Here is a 19,507-nt window from a genome sequence, read left to right on the forward strand (position 1 = left end):
CCACTACATTGAGGTTATATCGAAACGTTTTCCCCAAAACCTTTCCCTTCCTAATTGTCCCACCTATCCTGATTTTGTTTCCCTCTACTACTCCCTTAAGGATACTTCAACCTCGGCCGAGGAGGGCGATAATGAACGTCTTACTCCCGAGGAGGTGGTCATTAATGTGGCCACCGATATTCTAAATCGTTTACCCAAAGATTTTGATCGTGATGCCACTTTGGCTCGTTACCCCACAAGTTATCATCAGAGCATGAATACGGTGTTGGTGCAAGAAATGGTGCGTTTCAATGTTTTGCTGAACACAATACGCTCAAGTTTGGAGACTTTGCGCAAGGCCATAAAAGGTAAGTGAGATAGAAAAATTTTTAGTTTTGCTTAGAAACATAAACATCGACCATAAACATTGAGTGTAGTTTGCTCTGGAAACAGTGTGTAATACTATTGGGTTGCCCAAAAAGTAATTGCGGATTTTTCATATAGCCGGCGTTGACAAATTTTTTCATAGCTTGTGACTCTGTAATTGTATTCTTTCTTCTGTCAGTTATCAGCTTATTAGTGTTGGTGGGGCCAAGCCCTGGCAGAGTTCTTGAATACTAACGACCTAATAACACTTAATATTGGTAACACGCCACCTTTGTTAATAGGATTAGGGAGGAGGATGGAAGTCATAACAGAACTACAAAAATTGCAAAATATCATCCAAATCAGATGAAAATTGAGGCTTCCAGGGGCTCAAAGAAGTCAAATCGGGAGATCGGTTTATATGGGAGCTACATCAGGTTCTTGACCGATTAAGATGGTACTTGGCACAGCTGTTTGAAGTCCTAACAGAACACTATGAGCAAAATTTCAGCCAAGTCGGACAAAAATTGCGGCTTCCAGGGGCTCAAGAAGTCAAATCGGGAGATCGGGTTAGATGGGAGCTACATCAGGTTCTTGACCGATTTAGATGGTACTTGGCACAGCTATTTGAAGTCATAACAGAACATTATGAGCAAAATCTGAGCCAAATCAGATGAAAATTGAGGCTTCCAGGGGCTCAAGAAGTCAAATCGGGAAATCGGTTTATATGGGAGCTACATCAGGTTCTTGACCGGTTTTGAGTACTTGGCACAGCTGTTTGAAGTCATAACGGAACACCTTGTGCAAAATTTCAGCTAAATCGGAAAAAAATTGCGGCTTCCAGGGCTCAAGAAGTCAAACGGAAGTTCGGTTTATATTGAGGATATATCCAAATCTGAACCGATATGAGCCATTTGCAATTCCCAACGATCTGCATCAATAAAAAGACTGTGTGAGAAATTTCGCGCGACCGCCATGGTGGTTTCCGGACGGACATGGCTTGATCGACTAAGAATGTCAAGACGATCAATAATATGGGTTGCCCAAAAAGTAATTGCGGATTTTTTAAAAGAAAGTAAATGCATTTTTAATAAAACTTAGAATGAACTTTAATCAAATATACTTTTTTTACACTTTTTTTCTAAAGCAAGCTAAAAGTAACAGCTGATAACTGACAGAAGAAAGAATGCAATTACAGAGTCACAAGCTGTGAAAAAATTTGTCAACGCCGACTATATGAAAAAACCGCAATTACTTTTTGGGCAACCCAATATTAGGACATTGGCTAAGTAGCAGTGAATGATCCAAAGGTATTCGCCCGTTTGTTCATCCGTCAATTTATTGAGTGCTGGGTTGAGTAAGAGATTCATATAACCCTACCCTATGGTAATGGGTATAAAAACTTTTAAAAGAAAGTAAATGCATTTTTAATAAAACTTAGAATGAACTTTAATCAAATATACTTTTTTTACACTTTTTTTCTAAAGCAAGCTAAAAGTAACAGCTGATAACTGACAGAAAGAAAATTTGTCAACGCCGACTATATGAAAAATCCGCAATTACTTTTTGGGCAACCCAATATATCATTGACCTCTAGGATTTGTCATTGTTTGAAAATTTTCTTTTTAACATATTTCTCAAATATTTATGGCTCAAAAGGTGACAGTTTCGTTGGGTGAATGCTCGCTGTTGAATCATAACCACATTGGTTTGTTCTTAAAACAAAACTAGCTGAACCGGGCCAGCTCCGCGGAGCTTTCTTTAAAACTCTTTTGCATACTATTTGAGCCCTATATTGTCGATATATAAGTCTTGTTTTGGTAGAGTTTTAAGATGGGGACAATTCGACCCGAATGTGGATGTCAAAGCGCAGAGGAAATCAAGTCCGCCAATGATTCTAAACGCTTGGTCTCTAATCCTGGCGAGAAGATTGGAAAAATGATAATCGGTGGTTATCCCCTTCTAATGTTGGTGACATTTGAGAGCTACTTTGACATGCATAGAAGTCATGTAAAAACTTCTCCCCGCAGAGATGTCGCACTGCGGACGCCGTTGAGACTCGACTATAAAAAAGAGGTACTTTATCATTGAGCCTCACTTGAATCGAACAGCCTTCATGGATATATGGAGAAGTTTGCCCTGTGCTTAAATGAAATGTTAAAATTTTTGTTCTACTCCCTTTTACCTTTCTTTTGACTCCTATATTGTCGTGGGTAAATATGTCCCCATATTACCATAGTCCGTAAATAAGTCCTGTTTCGGTGGAGCCCTATATTGCCGTGATTGGTCTATATATCCATTTGACGGGGAGTGCTTTTTGGAACCAAAATTGCTATGGTCGATAAATATGTACAGTTTGAAGGGCGTTTTGGGGCTGGGGCTAGCACTCCGCCAATTTGCCCTTTAAAAAGGTATTCATTCCTAAGTAACAAAAATTTTTCATTTGAGCCCCTTATTGATATGTTTGGGAAATAAGTTCATTATAGGGGGTGCTTTGGGGCTTACCCATGAACACTTGGCCTCAAAACTGCGTTCCTTTTCTACTCTCAAATTTGACTCCCATATGGTTATGTTAGGTCGAGTCCCATATTGACATGAAAGTCCAATATGTCTTTTTGGGCTAGTTTTGGGGTTGGGGCGGCCCGCTGGGTACTCAGACTGAAATTTCAATATCATATTCGCATTGTTCTCTTCAATACCTTTCATTTGATACCCATATTGTTCCAATGGGTCCATTTTATACCCACCATCCTTCGGTGGTGGGTATAAAAATTCCGTTTGCAACACATCGAAATATCCATTTCCGACCCTATAAAGTATATATATTCTTGATCAGATTAAAAATCTAAGACAATCTAGACATGTCCATCCGTCTGTCCGTCTGTCTGTTGAAATCACGCTACAGTCTTTAAAAATAGAGATATTGAGCTGAAATTTTGTACAGACTCTTTTTTTGTCCATATGCAGGTTAAGTTCGAAGATGGGCTATATCGGACTATATCTTGATATAGCCTCCATATAGATCGATCCGCCGATTTAGGGTCTTAGGCCCATAATAGCCACATTTATTTTCGGATTTTGCTGAAATTTGGGACAGTGAGTTACGTTGGGCCCTTCAACATGCTTCGTCAATTTGGCTCAGATCGGTCCAAATTTGGATATAGCTGCCATATAGACCGGTCCTCCGATTTAGGGTCTTAGGCCCATAATATCCACATTTATTATCCGATTTTGCTGAAATTTGAGACAGTGAGTTGCGTTAGGCCCTTCGACATCCTCCGTCAATTTGGTTAAGATCGGTCCAAATTTGGATATAGCTGCCATATGACCGATCCTCCGATTTAGGGTCTTAGGCCTATAAAAGCCACATTTATTATCCGATTTTATTGAAATTTGAGACAGTGAGTTCTGTTTAGCCCTTCGACATCTTTCGTCATTTTAGCCTAGATCCATTCAGATTTGAATATAGCTGCCATATAGACCGATATCTCGATTTAAAGTCTTGGGCCCATAAAAGCCACATTTATTATCCGATTTTGCTTAAATTTGGGACAGTGAGTTGGATTAGAGCCTTCGACATCCTCAATTTGGGCCAGATCGGTCTAGATTTGGATATATCTGACATATAGACCGATCTCTCGGCTGAAGAATGACTTGTACTTATAAACATTGGATAATATTTCTATATAGCTGCTATGAGGCATAAGGTATGCATTTTTCACTGGATTTTGACGAAAGGTTGTTCACATATATACCCGAGGTGGTGGGTATCCAAAGTTCGGCCCGGCCGAACTTAACGCCTTTTTGCTTGTTGATTTTGGGTGGTGTTTTTGAGATATGGGGAAGGGCCCGCCCCCCTTTCGATATCAAAAAATTATATAACCTATGTTTCCGACCGACATCCTAGTTTGGACTAGCCTATTGTAAGATCTTATTCAACAAAATCTAAATTCTTGTTTTTTTATTGTACAAAGATTAAAAATATATTTCATAATTAAAAATATTAAAACACAACAATTCTCAAAGAACCCCAAAAATTCACTGAATGTTACATTTAAATTTGAATTTCCAGTGTTTTTCCTATATGTGAGCTCTAAACATCTTTTAAGTTGTCGATTTTAAAGTAAAATCATTCAGTATCTCCGAATAGTGAACGATTTATTTCTCTGTGGCTTCGTCATTTTTATCTTCATCACCTTTAGGTGGTTCTGGTTCAAAGATTTCCTCAATCTTTAGCTCGTTATCCTCCTCATTGTCTTCGGAAATTTCAGCCTCATTCTGCGGTGTATCATTTTCTACAGCCTCTGTAGCTGTTGTCTCTGCTTCAGTATAAATCTCTACTTCCACAACTAATTGCTCACCACCTTCATCGCCAGGCTCTAGGTCTTGTTCCTCATAACCACTATGGGTTGATGAATTCTCCACAGACCAAGCATCTATACGACGACGAACCTCTTCAAACTCATCACCTCCGATCTTGGGATAGCCCACCTCATAATCATCGTATTGCCCTTGCTCTTGTTCCTCTTCAATGGGTATTTCATCGGATGAGGTACGACAATAGGAGGGAGCTTTATTGAAATCCCAAACACTTGAAATGTCATGGGTGCTGGGAATTTTCCGCACTGTGGATTGTGTCGGTCTAGGCTGGGGATATTCGTAGACATCCATTTGCTGCAGATAATTGTCCGCTGGTACAAGATCAGTATCGGCCAGTAGCAATTGTTCGTTTCGTTGCAAATCTCTGGTTATGTCCTGAAGACCAGAAGGAGGCATTAAACTTAAACGATCTACTTTCATAAAATCAGAAGAATGAACACTTTCCACTCCCTGGGAAACTTCCGAAAAATAAGTATCACGTTGTGGTCTGGTCAAGTCCAGATAGGAGAAATTTTCGTCAGCCACTTCCATTGTTGCCTTGTCAGCTTCAATAATTGCCTTAGGAGCCATGACATTATCAAAGACCCCATCCAAGATATCCCGAACATTTTCATCAGCCACCCGCTCTGTGGGGCTGCGCCAGCGTTTACCAGGCACACTGTGACGTATCAGCTTTCTCATTATGGTCTTGGCTTCCTGGCGGGCCTTGGGACATGTACAAAACTCCGAGGATTCACAATCAGAACAGAAATCTGAGGATTCCCGATACAGATCATTGTCTAGAAGACCATCCACAAAGTCTGTTGCCACTGAAAAGGAAATATCAAAAGGCTCCAAACTTTGGTAGACATTGGGCATTAGAACACCATTGACTATATAATCTATGCAGTCATCCCTTTCCAGGCGATATAAAATTTTTTCAAAGTCAGGCACCACTATGTCTCTTAAGGCATGCCTAAGTTTATCATAGTTTAAAGGATTCTGTACATCATGAAAAGACTCTAGCCAGCCGCCTATTTCCTTATCCAAATCTTTGGCCAAGGCCACCACATAGTCCTGGGCCTTTTCCTCTGCATACGACTTGGCATCATCATCAAGAATGGAGTGCATGTAATGCTCTGCAGTTTCTACATTTGCTTCATTACATTCCTCATAGATTTTCTCATAGGTATTGCGTAAAGAATTTTCTTTTTGCCGTAAGCCAGCCTCGGCAGCTTCACGACGATAGCTTTCACGTTTGGCCAACATAGAATAAAAGTGAAGTTTCCTTTGCTCTTTCAGCCGACTCATTTCCTCGGAGAGGAAACGCATTAACCAACCTATGGTGTTGCCCTCATAAGATTGTAGCAGAGATTCAAATTCCTCCTGACTCATTTCACGTTTCAAATGCTTACGCCATTGGCGCTCATTTAGTTTTTCCTTTTGCAAATCCAGAAGATATTCTTGATGACCATATTCTTCACGAAGTTTTTGCATATCTGGATCTTCGTTAAATTGCTCTTCCATGGGATACTCATAGGTGGCCACTTCCTCTCGTATGGTTACGCTGGCAGTACGAATAATATCGGGCTCTTCTGGTATGGTTGGTGGAATATCTCTGCCCATTAGACATAGGGGAGGTATTTTGGGTCGGTCTGTAGTTTCGCGAAGATCCTGAAAATGAAAAAATGGAGATTAAAAAAAAAATTATTTTAAATTTTGTAAAAAGTCCGGGATTGGATTATTCTAGCTATCGGAGGGAGGACTCATGACACCGCCATGTTTGCGTATATCTAGCACCTCAAGGATTGACAATATCTGTAGAGTCGATTCAAGACATCACGCCAAATCCCTGCCATAGGTGGTTTGACTACATCTATGAGTGCAGCGATATTCACATATTTCAATAAAGACGAATGACTATCTCTCCCGCCAAAGCGTTTTCTGTCTTCAGAGGCACCTAATTCAATTTTAAGTTTTTGGAGGAAGGATTACCTTCCCAAAAATCGTCATTTTCGACATCTCCATAGTGACTTCCGTCTTTCACGCTCTTGAAGGGTTGACTTCATCTGCAAGCGTTGCAATTATCATGAACGAATTCTGTTTTTCAAGCTTGCTAGATAACGCCGTTTTCCTCTTCTCAGCACTAGGAGGATTAACAAGAAGTCCAGATGCCACGATTTTTATATTTGACATCAATAATCGCTACCTTCGACCTTTTCCGACTTTTTCTGTCGTTTCCTAAATCTAGTATAGAAAGAATTTCTAGTTTTTCCTTAAAAACGTCATAAACACTATCTGCCCTTAAATTTTTCCTTCCACTTCTCCTTTTCGTTATTTCTTCCGCCCTTCCTATAATGGCCCACCCTAGCTCTAGAACTGGCCCTTCTCTCCAGCCGTTCTTCGTCACCAACCGTCCTGTCTCTCCAACAGCCCTTCCTCTTCAGCCGTCCTTCTTCTCAAACCGTACTTCCTCTCCAACCTTCCTTTCTCTCCAACCAGCATTCCTCTCCAACCGTCCTTCTTTTCCAAACATCCTTTTCCTCCAACCGTCCTAGCTCTTCAACTGTCCTTCCTTTTCAAACATCCTTCCCCTCCACCGTCCTAGCTCTTTAACCGTCCTTCCTCTGCAACCGTCCTTCCTTCCTGACATCCTTCCTCTCCAACTGTCCTAGCTATTCAACCAGCCTTTCTCTCCAGCCGTCCCTCACAAACCGTCCTGTCTCTCCTCCAACTTTCTTTCCAGCTGTCCTTCTTCTCCAACCGCACTTCCTTTATAACCTTCCTTGCTCTCCAAACGCCATTCCTCAACAAACCGTCCTTCCTCTCCAACCGCCCTTCCTCTGCAACCGTCCTTCCTTTCCAAACGTCCTTCCTTACCAACCGTCTTACCTCTTCAACCGGCCTTTCTCTGCAGCCGTTCTTCCTCACCAACCGTCCTGTCTCTACAACAACCCTTCTTTCCAACCGCACTTCCTCTCCAACCGCACTTCCTCTCCAACCGCACTTCCTCTCCAACCACATTTCCTCTTCAACCGTCATTCCTCTCCAACCGTCATTCCTCTCCAACCACCATTCCACTTCAACCATCCTTCCTCTCCAATCGTCCTTTCTCTCCAACCGCCCTTGCTCTCCAACCGTCCTACGTCTTCAACCGACCTTTCTCTCTAGCCGCCTTTCTTCTCTTACCGCCCTTCCTCTGCAAAAGTCCTTCCTTTCCAATCATCCTTGCTCTCCAACCGTCCCAGCTCTTCAATCAGCCTATTTCTCTAGCCGTTCTGTTTGTCCAACCGTCCTTCCTCTCCAACCAGCCTTCCTATCAACCGATCTTCCTCTCATCCGTCCTTCTTTTCCAACCATCCTTTCTCTTTAGCCTTCCTTTCTGACCAACCGTACTTCCTCTCCAACTATCCTACGTCTTCAACCGGCTTTTCTCTCCAGCCGTTCTTCTTGTCCTACCGCCTTTCCTCTGCAAAAGTCCTCCCTTTCTAATCATTCTTGCTCTCCAACCGTTTCAGCTCTTCAACCGGCCTTTGTCTCCAGTCGTTCTTTTTCTCCAACCGTCCTTCCTCTCCAACCAGCCTTCCTATCAACCGACCTTCCTCTCATCCGTCCTTCTTTTCCATTCATCCTTTCTCTTTAGCCTTCCTTTCTGACCAACTTCCTCTCCAACCATCTTTCTTCTCAACCGTCTTACCTCTTCAACCTCACATCCTCTTCAGCCATCCTTCCTTCCTGTCCAACCATTTTTCCTCTCCAACCTTCCCTCCGCTCCAACCTATCTTCCTCTTCAGCAGTTTTCCTCTCCATCCGTCATTCTTGTCCAGCCGTTGTTCCTCTTCAAATGTCCTTTCTCTTCAACCATCCATTCTCTCCAACCGTCCGTGCTCTTCAACCGCCCTTCCTCTCAACCGTCTTTTCTTCTCAACCTCCTTTTCTATCCAATCGTCCCTTTTCTGTACCCGTCCTTCCTGTCCAACCGTCCTCCACTTTAACCATTCTTCGTTCCTTCCCCTTCCTCCCCAACTGTCCTTCCTCTCCAACTATCCTTTCTCTCTAACCGTCCTTTCGCAGCAACCGTCCTTCCTGTTCAACTTTCCTTCCTCTTTAACCGATCTTCCTCTCATCTGCTTTTCCTTTTCAACCGCCCTTCCTCCTTAACCGCTCTTTCTCCCCACCCACACTTTCTTTCCAACCGTCCATCCTCTCCAAACGTCATGATTCTACAACCGTATTTCCTCCCCAACCGCTCTTTATCACCAAACCTTTTTTCTCTTCAACCGTCCTTCTTCTTCAACCTTCCTTCCTCTCCAACCGTCCTTTTATTCCACCCTTCCTTCCTTTAGCACCGTCTTTTCTTTCCAACCGTCCTTCGTCTTCAACCGCGTAATTCCTCTTCAATCGCGATTCCTCTCTAAACGTCCTTAAACTCCAACCGTCCTTCCTCCCCAACGGTCCTTTTTTCAATCTTCTTTCCTCTTCAACTATCCTTCCTCTCCAACCGTCCTTACTCTTCAATCATTTTTGCTCTCCAAATGCCCTTTCTCTACAACCATCCTTCCTTTCCAAATGTTCTTCCTCTTCAACCGCCCTTTCTTTCCAACCGTCTTTCCTCTTCTTGATCCACACTTTTTCTCAATTCATCTTTCCTCTTGATGTGTCCGTGTTTCCATCTGTCCTTCTCAACTGTCCTTTCGTCCTTCCTTTCCATTTTATCCGGATTTCTTTCACTGGTTTTATCCCTCTAAACTCATTTCCTTTCCTCCTTTCCATTTTACCCGGACTTCTTTCACTCTTTTTATCCCTCTAAACTCATTTTCTTCCTCCTCCATGTCCTTCCGTACTACCATGGGTCCCTGCCTTGCTGCTTCTTTCCTTTCTTTCTCCTTACACCGAAAGGAGGTCACTTAGATTTTTCTATTAAACCTTCACTTCTGCCTTTGCCCTTCCTAACTTTCTTCTATCTCTCTTCCGCACCCCTTTTAATTATTCTCTTTCCTCTCTAACTGTTTGTTCCCAATATTGTCTTATTCCTATTTTCCCTTTACGTCAGCTCTATTCGGGTTTTTCCTCAACGGTTTTCATTTTCACGGGTTTTCAACATTTACCTTCAAACTTTCATATAATTTCTTCAGATTTGTCTCTGAGCAGAAATTCTGTTCGACTTCTTGCATCACTTCCTTGGGTTTCGACCAAGCCTTCAACTTGGCAAAGGGACACTTCAAATTGTCGGGATCCATTTTCACGGTACGCCTTTCCAAATCATCCATGCGCATATCGAAACCCTTTCTGGAAGCACTAAAGTGACGACGGCTGGGATCAATGCCATAACGTAGCTTGGGAGCATAAAACTCTGATGTCGGATCTCCCAGACCTTGGGAGATCTGCTCTTTGCGCCACACACGTGGACGCTTTGAATGTTGCATTTCCAAGCGTCTCATAGATCTGGAAAATTCGATTTCATTCTTCTGCAGGGCTAACTTGCGTTTAGCATCAATTTGGGCATAGCTGTGTTGGATTCGGGCATGGGAAGCATTGCGCATTTGGCGTTCACGTTTATCAAACATGCGCATGAGTATCTCCAAGCGTAGCATTTGACATTCCTGTATATATTCCTCGCGTTCGATCCAATGTTCCCATTCAAAAGCCTCCAGAATGTGTTCATGTTGAGGCAGTTTGACCTGATGGCGAGCCTCATCCAACTGTTGGCGAAAGTTATCCTTGAGAGCCTTGGCAAAAGCCCAACGTTTGCGAGCACGTTCTAATACTTCGACTTCATAAAGACCGGGCGCTCCATGGCCGGGCAATATGGTGGGTAGTTTAAACAATTCCATACTCTCCAATTCATCCGGTTCATTGGAGACGGGTGGCAAATAGGGCAAAGTTTGTGCTGATGACTCGCTGGAAGATAAGACAAAGGGGAAAATCTGTTTACTCCTTTCGTTTAAAGGGAAATTTATGTGTTATGCCCACCCCTAAATCCCCTATGGTGAAGAGTATGTGTTTGAATGTTAGTGTGTGTGTGTGTGTTTGAACTTCAAGACTCTAAATGGGTCTTTGTTTGGTTCCATGTTTTATGATTTACAATCACTTCATATTTCGTTTTCAGCATAACTTCCACTTGACTGAGTTCTCTGCTTTGTTTGTTGCTCCCGCTGCTATTTTTGTTGTTGTTGTTGCTGATGGATGGTGGCAATGACTTTGGCTGTTGGTGTTCCGGTGCTCCTGCTGCTACCAGCACCCAATCTCAGCCGCCCGACGTTGCCATTGTGTTGCTACAACCAGCCAGCCATCATCATCACCACCATAGCCATCGTAGTAAAAGTCAACGTCAACAGCAGTAGGTGCAGCAGGAAACAACAAAAGTGAAAGCAGCATTAAGAGAAGTGGGCAGAGTTGCCAACTATATTTCATCTTTGTAATTTGTAATTTATTGACATCCGTTCTTAAGATTACAGTACAAGAGATTAATCCTTTTGAACTTCAAAGGACCCAGAATTGAAACTCCCTGGAATTCTTGGGTAAGGGTATAACCTTAGTGTACTTCCATGCCACCGGAAATGAACTCCTAGCTAAAATGCTATTAAAAATGTGGGTAATGTGTGGCAAAATATATGGCAACAGCGCCTTAGGAACTTTTGGTTCAATGCCATCGAATCCAACTGCGTCTGATTTCACCATTGAGAAGCCAAATACCACATCGCTTTGTTCTATACCCGAGAATTCAAAACTGTGACGAACCTCAAGAGCGAAATCTAAATCATAGAAACTGGGATCTATGGGGTTTGCTGGGATATTCATGAAGGTAGCATTAAGTTCGTCCACATCCACATCAGTGAAGTTATCAGGGGATCTGCGACCGATGCCAATCTGGTGAGGGCCTTCCAAGTCTTCTTCGAACCGATCGTCGAGGTGAAACGTCTGAGATAGTAGTTGACTTTGGCAGATTTTATCAACTTATTGACACGTGCTCTGTTGGAGCGATATTCCTCTCGTAGGTGCGATGTTCTAAAACGCTTCCATCTACGGTATGCAGTGTTGCAGGTCTCAATTGCAACACGAATATCTGCCAAAAAACCAAGGTTTAGTCCTTGGGCAAATTCGTCTCATTCTGACCGGAAGCATAAGATCCTGGATAGCAAACACATTTCCAGATAAAAAGTACACCTGACCGTTTCAACTTATTTTTGTTTTTGTTGAATATTTTTCTAATTTTATTTCCGAATCAGGAATCTACGTTAAAAATTTTCATTAAAATCTTTTTCGAAATTTACATTTCCTTTGAAAACTTTGGTCGAAATTTTATTTTATATATAAGATTTTTAAAAATTCATCATTTTCATCTTCGTGGTTTTAGTTTCATAGTATTTTATTGATTTTCATAAATCATTTGGTGTACATTTGATTGTGAAAAAAATTTCGCGGACTTTTATTTTTGTCAAAAATATTGTCAAAATTTTATTTTATTTTCAAAATTTAATTTTTATCGAAAATTTTGTTAAAATGTTATTGCTATGGAAAATTTTGTTAAAATTTTATTGTTATCAAAAAATTTTGTAAAAATTTTTTTTTTCGAAAATTTTGACAAAATTTTATTGTTGTCAACATTCTATTGTTATCGAAAATTTTGTCAAAACTTTATTTTATCGAAAATTTTGTCGAAATGTTATTGATAACAAAAATTTGTCAAATAGTTGTATTCGAATTTTTTTTTAAATTTTTATTTTTTATCCAAAAATTGGCAAAATTTTATTCGTATCCAAAATTTTGTCAAAATTTGATTTTTGTCGAATTTTTATATTTGATTTTTGTCGAATTTTTATATTTGATTTTTTTCAAAAATTCATTTTTATTAAAAATATTTTCAAAACTTAAGTTTAATCGAAAATTTTGTTAAAATTTTATTGTCATCAAAAAGTTTGTCAAAATTTTATTTTTTTGAAATTTTAGCAAATTTTTATTTTTTTGAAATTTTGGCAAAATTTTATTTTTTCGAAAATTTCGGCAATATTTATAAAATTTTTATTTTTTATCGAAAAATCGGCAAGATTTTATTTGTATCCAAAATTTTTTCAAAATTTAAATTTTGTCTAATTTTTAAATTTGATTTTTTTTCAAAATTTCATTTTATTAAAAATATTTTCAAAATTTAATTTTAATCGAAAATTTTGTTAACATTTTATTGTCATTAAAATATTTGTCAAAATTTTATTTTTTTTTTTAAATTTTATCAAAATTTTATTTTTATCGAAAATGTTGTTGAAATGTTATTGTTAACAAAAATTTTGTCTAAATGTGTTATTGTTATCGAAATTTTTTTTAAATTTTTATTTTTTATTGAAAAATTTGTCAAGATTTTATTTGTATCAAAAATTTTGTCGAAATTTGATTTTTGTCAAATTTTTAAATTTGATTTTGTCGAAATTTCATTTTTATTAAAAATATTTTCAAAATTCAATTTTTATTGAAAATTTTGTCAATTTTTCATTTTTATTTAAAATCGAAAATATCGAACATTTTTTTTTTTAATTTTTTCGTGATATTACGAATATTTTCTAGCTCGAGATCATATTCAATGCTTTCTATTCGAAAACTAGCATAGCAAAGAACTTATAAAAGTTGAGGAAGTGTGTGTTTGTTATTCAAAATATTGTTATTGAAAATTTTGTCAAAAATTTTATTTTTCTTTTCATCTGTTTGCGATCTATCATTTTGATCTCTAAAATATCTCCGTGATTTTTCGAATATCTTCCAGCTCGAGATCATATTCAATAAAGATACACGGCTTATAAGAAATCATTATCGACTAACCAGTCAAAGTGTTTTGAATAAAAACACACAATTGCTCAACTTTTATAGGTTCTTTGTTATGCAATTTTTATTTTCGTTGGAATTTTTTTCTTCATTTTATTGTTATCGAAAATTTTGCCAAAATTTTGTTGAAATATTATTTTTATCGAAAATGTTGCCAAAATTTCATTCGTATTAAAAATATAATTCTTATCGACAATTTTTTCAAAATTGTATTGTTATCGAAAAATTTTTCAAAATTTATTGTTATCGAAATTTTTTTAAAAATTTTATTGTTATCCAAAATTTTATAAAAATTTTATTGTTATCGAAAATTTTGTCAACATTTGATTCTTATCGAAAATTTTTCAAAATTTCATTTTTATTGAAAATATTTTATATTTGTCGAAAAGTTTGTTATTTTTTTATCAGTTGTTTTGTCAAACTTTTATTTTCTTCAAAAATGTTGTCAAATTTTATTTTTCGTCAAAAATATTACCAAAATTAAATTTTTATCCAAATTTGTGTTAAAATTTTATTGTATTCAAAACGTTTTTAATAAAAATTTTGCCAATACTTAATTTTTATAAAAAATTTAGTTTTATCGCCAATTTGCACTCTATATTTTTGTCTTTAAAATCTTTCCGTGATTTTTCGAGCATCTTCCAGCTTGAGATCATATTCAATGAAGATACATGGAGTATTAGAAATCATGATCCTCTAACCAAAAAGTGTTTTAAATAATAACACACACATGTTCAACTTTTATAAGTTGTTTCCTTTTTTATTTTTATAGAAAAATTTTTAAAACTTTTATTGTTATCGAAAATCGTGTAAATCTTTTATTGTAATCGAAAATCGTGTAAAACTTTTATTGTTATCGAAAATCGTGTAAAACTTTTATTGTTATCGAAAATTTTTTCAAAATTGTATATCTGTCGAAAAGGTCAAAATTTTATTTGTATTAAAAATAATATTTTTATCGACAATTTTTCAAATTTTAATGTTATCGAAAATTTTGTCAAGATTTAGTTATTATTAAAAATATTTTTTTTAAAAATTGTATTTTTGGGGAAAATTTTGTCATCAATTTTTTTATCGGAAATTTTGTCAAAATTTTATCGTTATTAAAAATTTTCTTAAATTTTTTTTATTTGTGTGAATTTTATTTTTATCGAAAATTTTGTCAGAATTTTATTTAATCGAAAATTTATTGTTATCGATTATGTCAAAATTTAATTTGTGCTAAATATATTTTTAAAATTTTATTCTTATATAAAATTTTTTCAAAATTTTATTGTTATCGAAATTTTTGTCAAAATTTTATTGTTATCGAAATTTTTTTAAAATTTTATTATTATAGAACATTTTGTCAAAATTTTTTGTTTAAAGAAAATTTTTTAAAAACCAATTTCTTTTGTCGAAAATTTTGCTAAAAATTGATTTTCATAAAAATTTTTCTTAAAAATCTAGTTTTTTGTTTTTAAATTCCTAGTTTTTCTTGGAAGTTGGCAATAATGTCTTTACAAATTCAACGAGGAGCCTTAGTAACTTTAAATTCTCGATACAAGGATATGGCCAAGTGTTGAGTGTAAACATGTGTAGGTGTCTGTGTGTGTGTGTATCTGAGTTTCAGCTCGCCTGTTGTTTTGTATGCGTCCTTTTTTTTCGTTATATATGGGTAATTATGGAGCTTCATTAAACATTATCTTTTAGTTTAATGGCCATTCGCATCACAAAGAGATTGAAGATATTGTCGAGATACAGCGATGATGAGGATGCAGATGACGCTGTTGCTGTTACCCACGACTGAGCACCATCGAAGATAAGGACCAACTGTGGCGTTGGCGGTGTTGGTGGCAGCGATATTTCCTCGGATGATGGGCTTGCTGTAGTAAATTACGATTGAAGCGTGTGTAGTTTTTAAGGGTAACTTTTGAATTCAATTAAAGAATTCTCTGCGGATGAGTGCTTTCGAATGAAAGAATGCCATTAAAGGCAGCCACAGACTCAGTAAAGTGGGGGATGAGTCTCTCCATCTCCGCCAAATAGCGAAGGGGGATAGCTTAATGGAAATTCATATTAAAGGATATTTAATGTTTATCAAATACATTTTTGGAATCCTCAAACAAGGGGATATAAATTTCATTAGAGAAGGGGTTAAGATAAATTAGGCAGTTAGCCCTTAAATGGTGATTAAGATGAATGTCTTTATAAGAAAGTAGAAGCCTAGGGGAGAAGAATAGACATTGAAAGGGTTGCTATATTTACAATGTTACTGTCGCAATGAAAAGTTTCAGTTATCCAATTTTTTCAAATGGAAAATTTCGTGGAATATTTGTTGCCATGGAAAATTTCTTTGAAATTATTTGGAATTTCGTCCCAAAAATCTTTGAACTTTAATGCTCCTAGAAAATAAATTTTTTACAGAAAATGTCGTCAAATTCTTTGGGCTATATTTGATGCATATCCCTTTAGAGGTGTGAGCATCTGATTTATGCAAATGCATATCATGGATGCTGTCCGGTTCAAGTTTAAGCTCTATGATAAAGAGTCGAGAACCGACTCCGAACAGAGTGCCGCAGTGCGACACGTCTTTGGGGAGAAGATTATACATGGCTCCCATACCGATTTTCAAATCACACAGTACCTCCCAAATGGCGCCGGAATTAGAAGGGGTAACCGACGCGGACAATTTTTTCGAATGTTTTCGCCAGGAAAGGGCAAGAAGGCGCTTTAAAGCACTCAATTTCTGTCACAAATCCATTGAAAGGATTTGGGTGGTCAATATGGGAATGAATGCGGCCAGCTCGTTAGCCTATTTGGTACCCATCATAACATTGATGGCCAGGGACATAACAGAGCTTGGCTTGAAGAAGCACTTCGCATCTTATAACCTGCCTCGACCCCACTTGGCGCGACATGATCACTCGGACACCCGCTCCCGCATCGACATCGTCACCAGTGTTCTCAGAATGGCGAGCGACCTCTGCCTGAAAGATGCTGCATCCGTCCAGCAGCAACTTTCAGGCAGAGGTCGCCTCCCTATGCCAGATTCTTGGTAGTGTGATCGTCGTTTATGTTGGCCGATCAAATGAGGGCTGGTGTTCTTGCATGCCAAAGGCTCTGTGGCCGAGTATTTCGGGGATACAGACGTCACTTATCCTGGAGTTGAGGAGGACCGATCTCCCGATTTGGGCCCATAAGAGGAGCATATATAATCCGATTTCGCCAAAACTTGACACAGTGACGTATGTTGATATGTCTTGATATCCATGTTCAGTTCGGCCCCGATCAGTCTTTATTTGGATAAAGCTGCTATATATACCGATTTGCAGGTTCAAGGTTCTGGACCCATAAGGGCCGCATTTATTATCCAGTCTCGCTGAAATTTGGCACAGGCACTTTGTTAGGCTTCTCGACATCCGTGCCCTATGGTTAACCGATTTCGCTGAAATTTGGCACAGTGAGCTGTGTTAGACATCTGCCATATTATGGATATAGTTGTCGTTCGGTGTGTTAGATATGTGCGTTCTCCCAGCGGTCTATATTTAGATATAACTGCCATAAAGACCGATCTCCCCACTTAAGGTATGGAGGTCAAAAAAAGCCGCATTTATTGCTCGATTTTACTGAAATTTGTAACAGTGAGTTGTTCTAGGGCCCCCGGTATCCGAATTGAATATGGGTTATATCGGGCGATAGTTATCTATAGCTGCCATATACACCGATCTGCGAGTTCAGAGTCTTAAGCCCATAAAACCTGATGTCAGAACGGAGTATGATCGAGATCGAACCATATTTAAATATAGCTGCCATAGAGACCGATGTTCTGACTAAAGGTCTTGAGCTTATAAAAGGCGTATTTATTACCCGATTTTCCAGAAATTGGGAACAGTGAGTTATACTAGGGCCCTCGATATCCGAATAGAATATGATCCGTATGGGGCCATATTTACCTATAGCTGCCGTATGAACAGATCTGCGGATTCAGAGTCTTAAGTCAAGAAAAGCCGCATTTATTGTCTGATTTCGCTGAAATTTGCAACCGGGAGCTGCTGTAGAACACCCAATATTTAAACGGAGTATGAATTCGATCGGACCATATTTAGATTTAACTGCCATATAGAGCAATGTTATGATTAAGGGTCATTAGCTCATAAAAGCCGCATTTATTGTCCGATTTCGCTGACATCAGAAAAAGGGAGTTGTAGTAGTATACCCGATATCCGAACGGAGTATGATCGAGATCGGTCCATATTTGGATATAGCTGCCATTTAGACCGATCTGCGGATTCAGGGTCTTAGGCCAATGAAGGCCTCATTTATAATCCGATTTTGCTAAACTTTGGAACAGTGAGTTGGATGAGGCCACCGATATCCGAACAAAGTATAGTAAACAGAAAAACTCTATTAGATATAGCTACCATGTAGGCCAATCTGCTGATTGATGGTCTTAAGCACATTAAAAGTGCATTTAGTCCCCGATTTGACTGGACTGTGGAACAGCGAGTTGCATTAGTCCAACCAATTTCCGAACCGTTTGTGGTCCACATTATCCCTTATTTGGATATGGCGGTCCGATCTAGTCCGATATGCTGATTTAGGGTCGTTCGCTCATAAAAGCCTCATTTATGAACCGTTTTTATACCCTCCACCATAAGATGGGGGGTATACTAATTTCGTCATTCTGATTGTAACTACTCGAAATATTCGTCTGAGACCCTATAAAGTATATATATTCTTAATCGTCGTGAAATTTTATGTCGATCTAGCCATGTCCGTCCGTCTGTCCGTCCGTCTGTCCGTCCGTCCGTCTGTCCGTCCGTCTGTCCGTCCGTCCGTCCGTCCGTCCGTCTGTCTGTCGAAAGCACGCTAACTTCCGAAGGAGTAAAGCTAGCCGCTTGAAATTTTGCACAAATACTTCTTATTAGTGTAGGTCGGTTGGGACGGTAAATGGGCCATATCGGTCCATGTCTTGATATAGCTGCCATATAAACCGATCTTTGGTCTTGACTTCTTGAGCCTCTAGAGGGCGCAATTCTTATCCGATTGCGATGAAATTTTGCACGACGTGTTTTGTTATGACATCCAACAACTGTGCCAAGTATGGGTCAAATCGGTTCATAACCTAATATAGCTATCATATAAACCGATCTGGGATCTTCTTTTATTCTTTTTATACCTACCACCGTAGGATAGGGGGTTTCATTTAGTCATTCCGTTTGCAGCACATCGAAATATCAATTTTCGACCCTACAAAGTATATATATTTCGGATCTTCGTAAAATTCTAAGATAATTTAACGATGTCCGTGTGTCCTTCCGTCCGTCTTTTGTAATCACTCTAGAGTCTTCAAAAATTGAGATATTGAGCTGAAATTTGGCAGAGATATGTCTTTTTGATGCATGCTGGTTAAGTTCTTTAACAGGCCTAATCGGACCATATTTGGATATAGCTGCTATATAGACCGATTTTCCGAAGAAGGGTCTAAAGGCCATAAAAACTTTATTTTTCATCCGATTTTGCTGAAATTTGAAACAGTGAGTAGTCTAAGGTTTTCCGACATCTGACCCAAATATGGTTCAGATCGGTCCTTATTTAGATATAGCTGCCATATAGACCGATATCCTGGTAAAGGGTCTGAAGATCATAAAAGCTTAATTTATTACCCGATTTCGACGAAATTTGCAACACTGAGTTATTTTAAGCCACCCGACATCTGACCTAAATATGGATTAGATTGGGCCATATTTAGATACAGCTGCCATATTGACCGATCTCCCGATAAAGGGTCCGAAGCCCATAAAAGCTTTATTTATTACCCAATTTCGCTGAAATTTAAAATAGTGCGTTATTTTAGGCCTCCCGACATCTGACCTAAATATGGTTCAGATCGAACTATAATTAGATATAGCTGCCATATAGACCGATTTCCCGATAAAGGGCCTGAAGACCATAAAAGCTTTATTTATTACCTGATTTCGTGGAAATTAGCAACAGTAGGTTATTT

At 38.5% G+C, this 19,507-nt stretch overlaps 1 protein-coding gene across 1 annotated transcript in view; it reads left to right on the forward strand.

Annotated features, from left to right (window-relative positions):
• The window catches only part of LOC106081696 (dynein axonemal heavy chain 7), a 154,509-nt gene that overhangs the window by 128,330 nt on the left and 6,672 nt on the right, over positions 1-19,507 (forward strand). The window contains exon 26 of the mRNA XM_059364973.1: positions 101-347. Coding sequence (XP_059220956.1) covers positions 101-347 — 247 coding nt within the window. The remainder of the gene's footprint in view (positions 1-100; positions 348-19,507) is intronic.

Source organism: Stomoxys calcitrans, chromosome 3, assembly GCF_963082655.1.
Source record: "Stomoxys calcitrans chromosome 3, idStoCalc2.1, whole genome shotgun sequence".
Lineage (NCBI taxonomy): Eukaryota > Metazoa > Arthropoda > Insecta > Diptera > Muscidae > Stomoxys > Stomoxys calcitrans.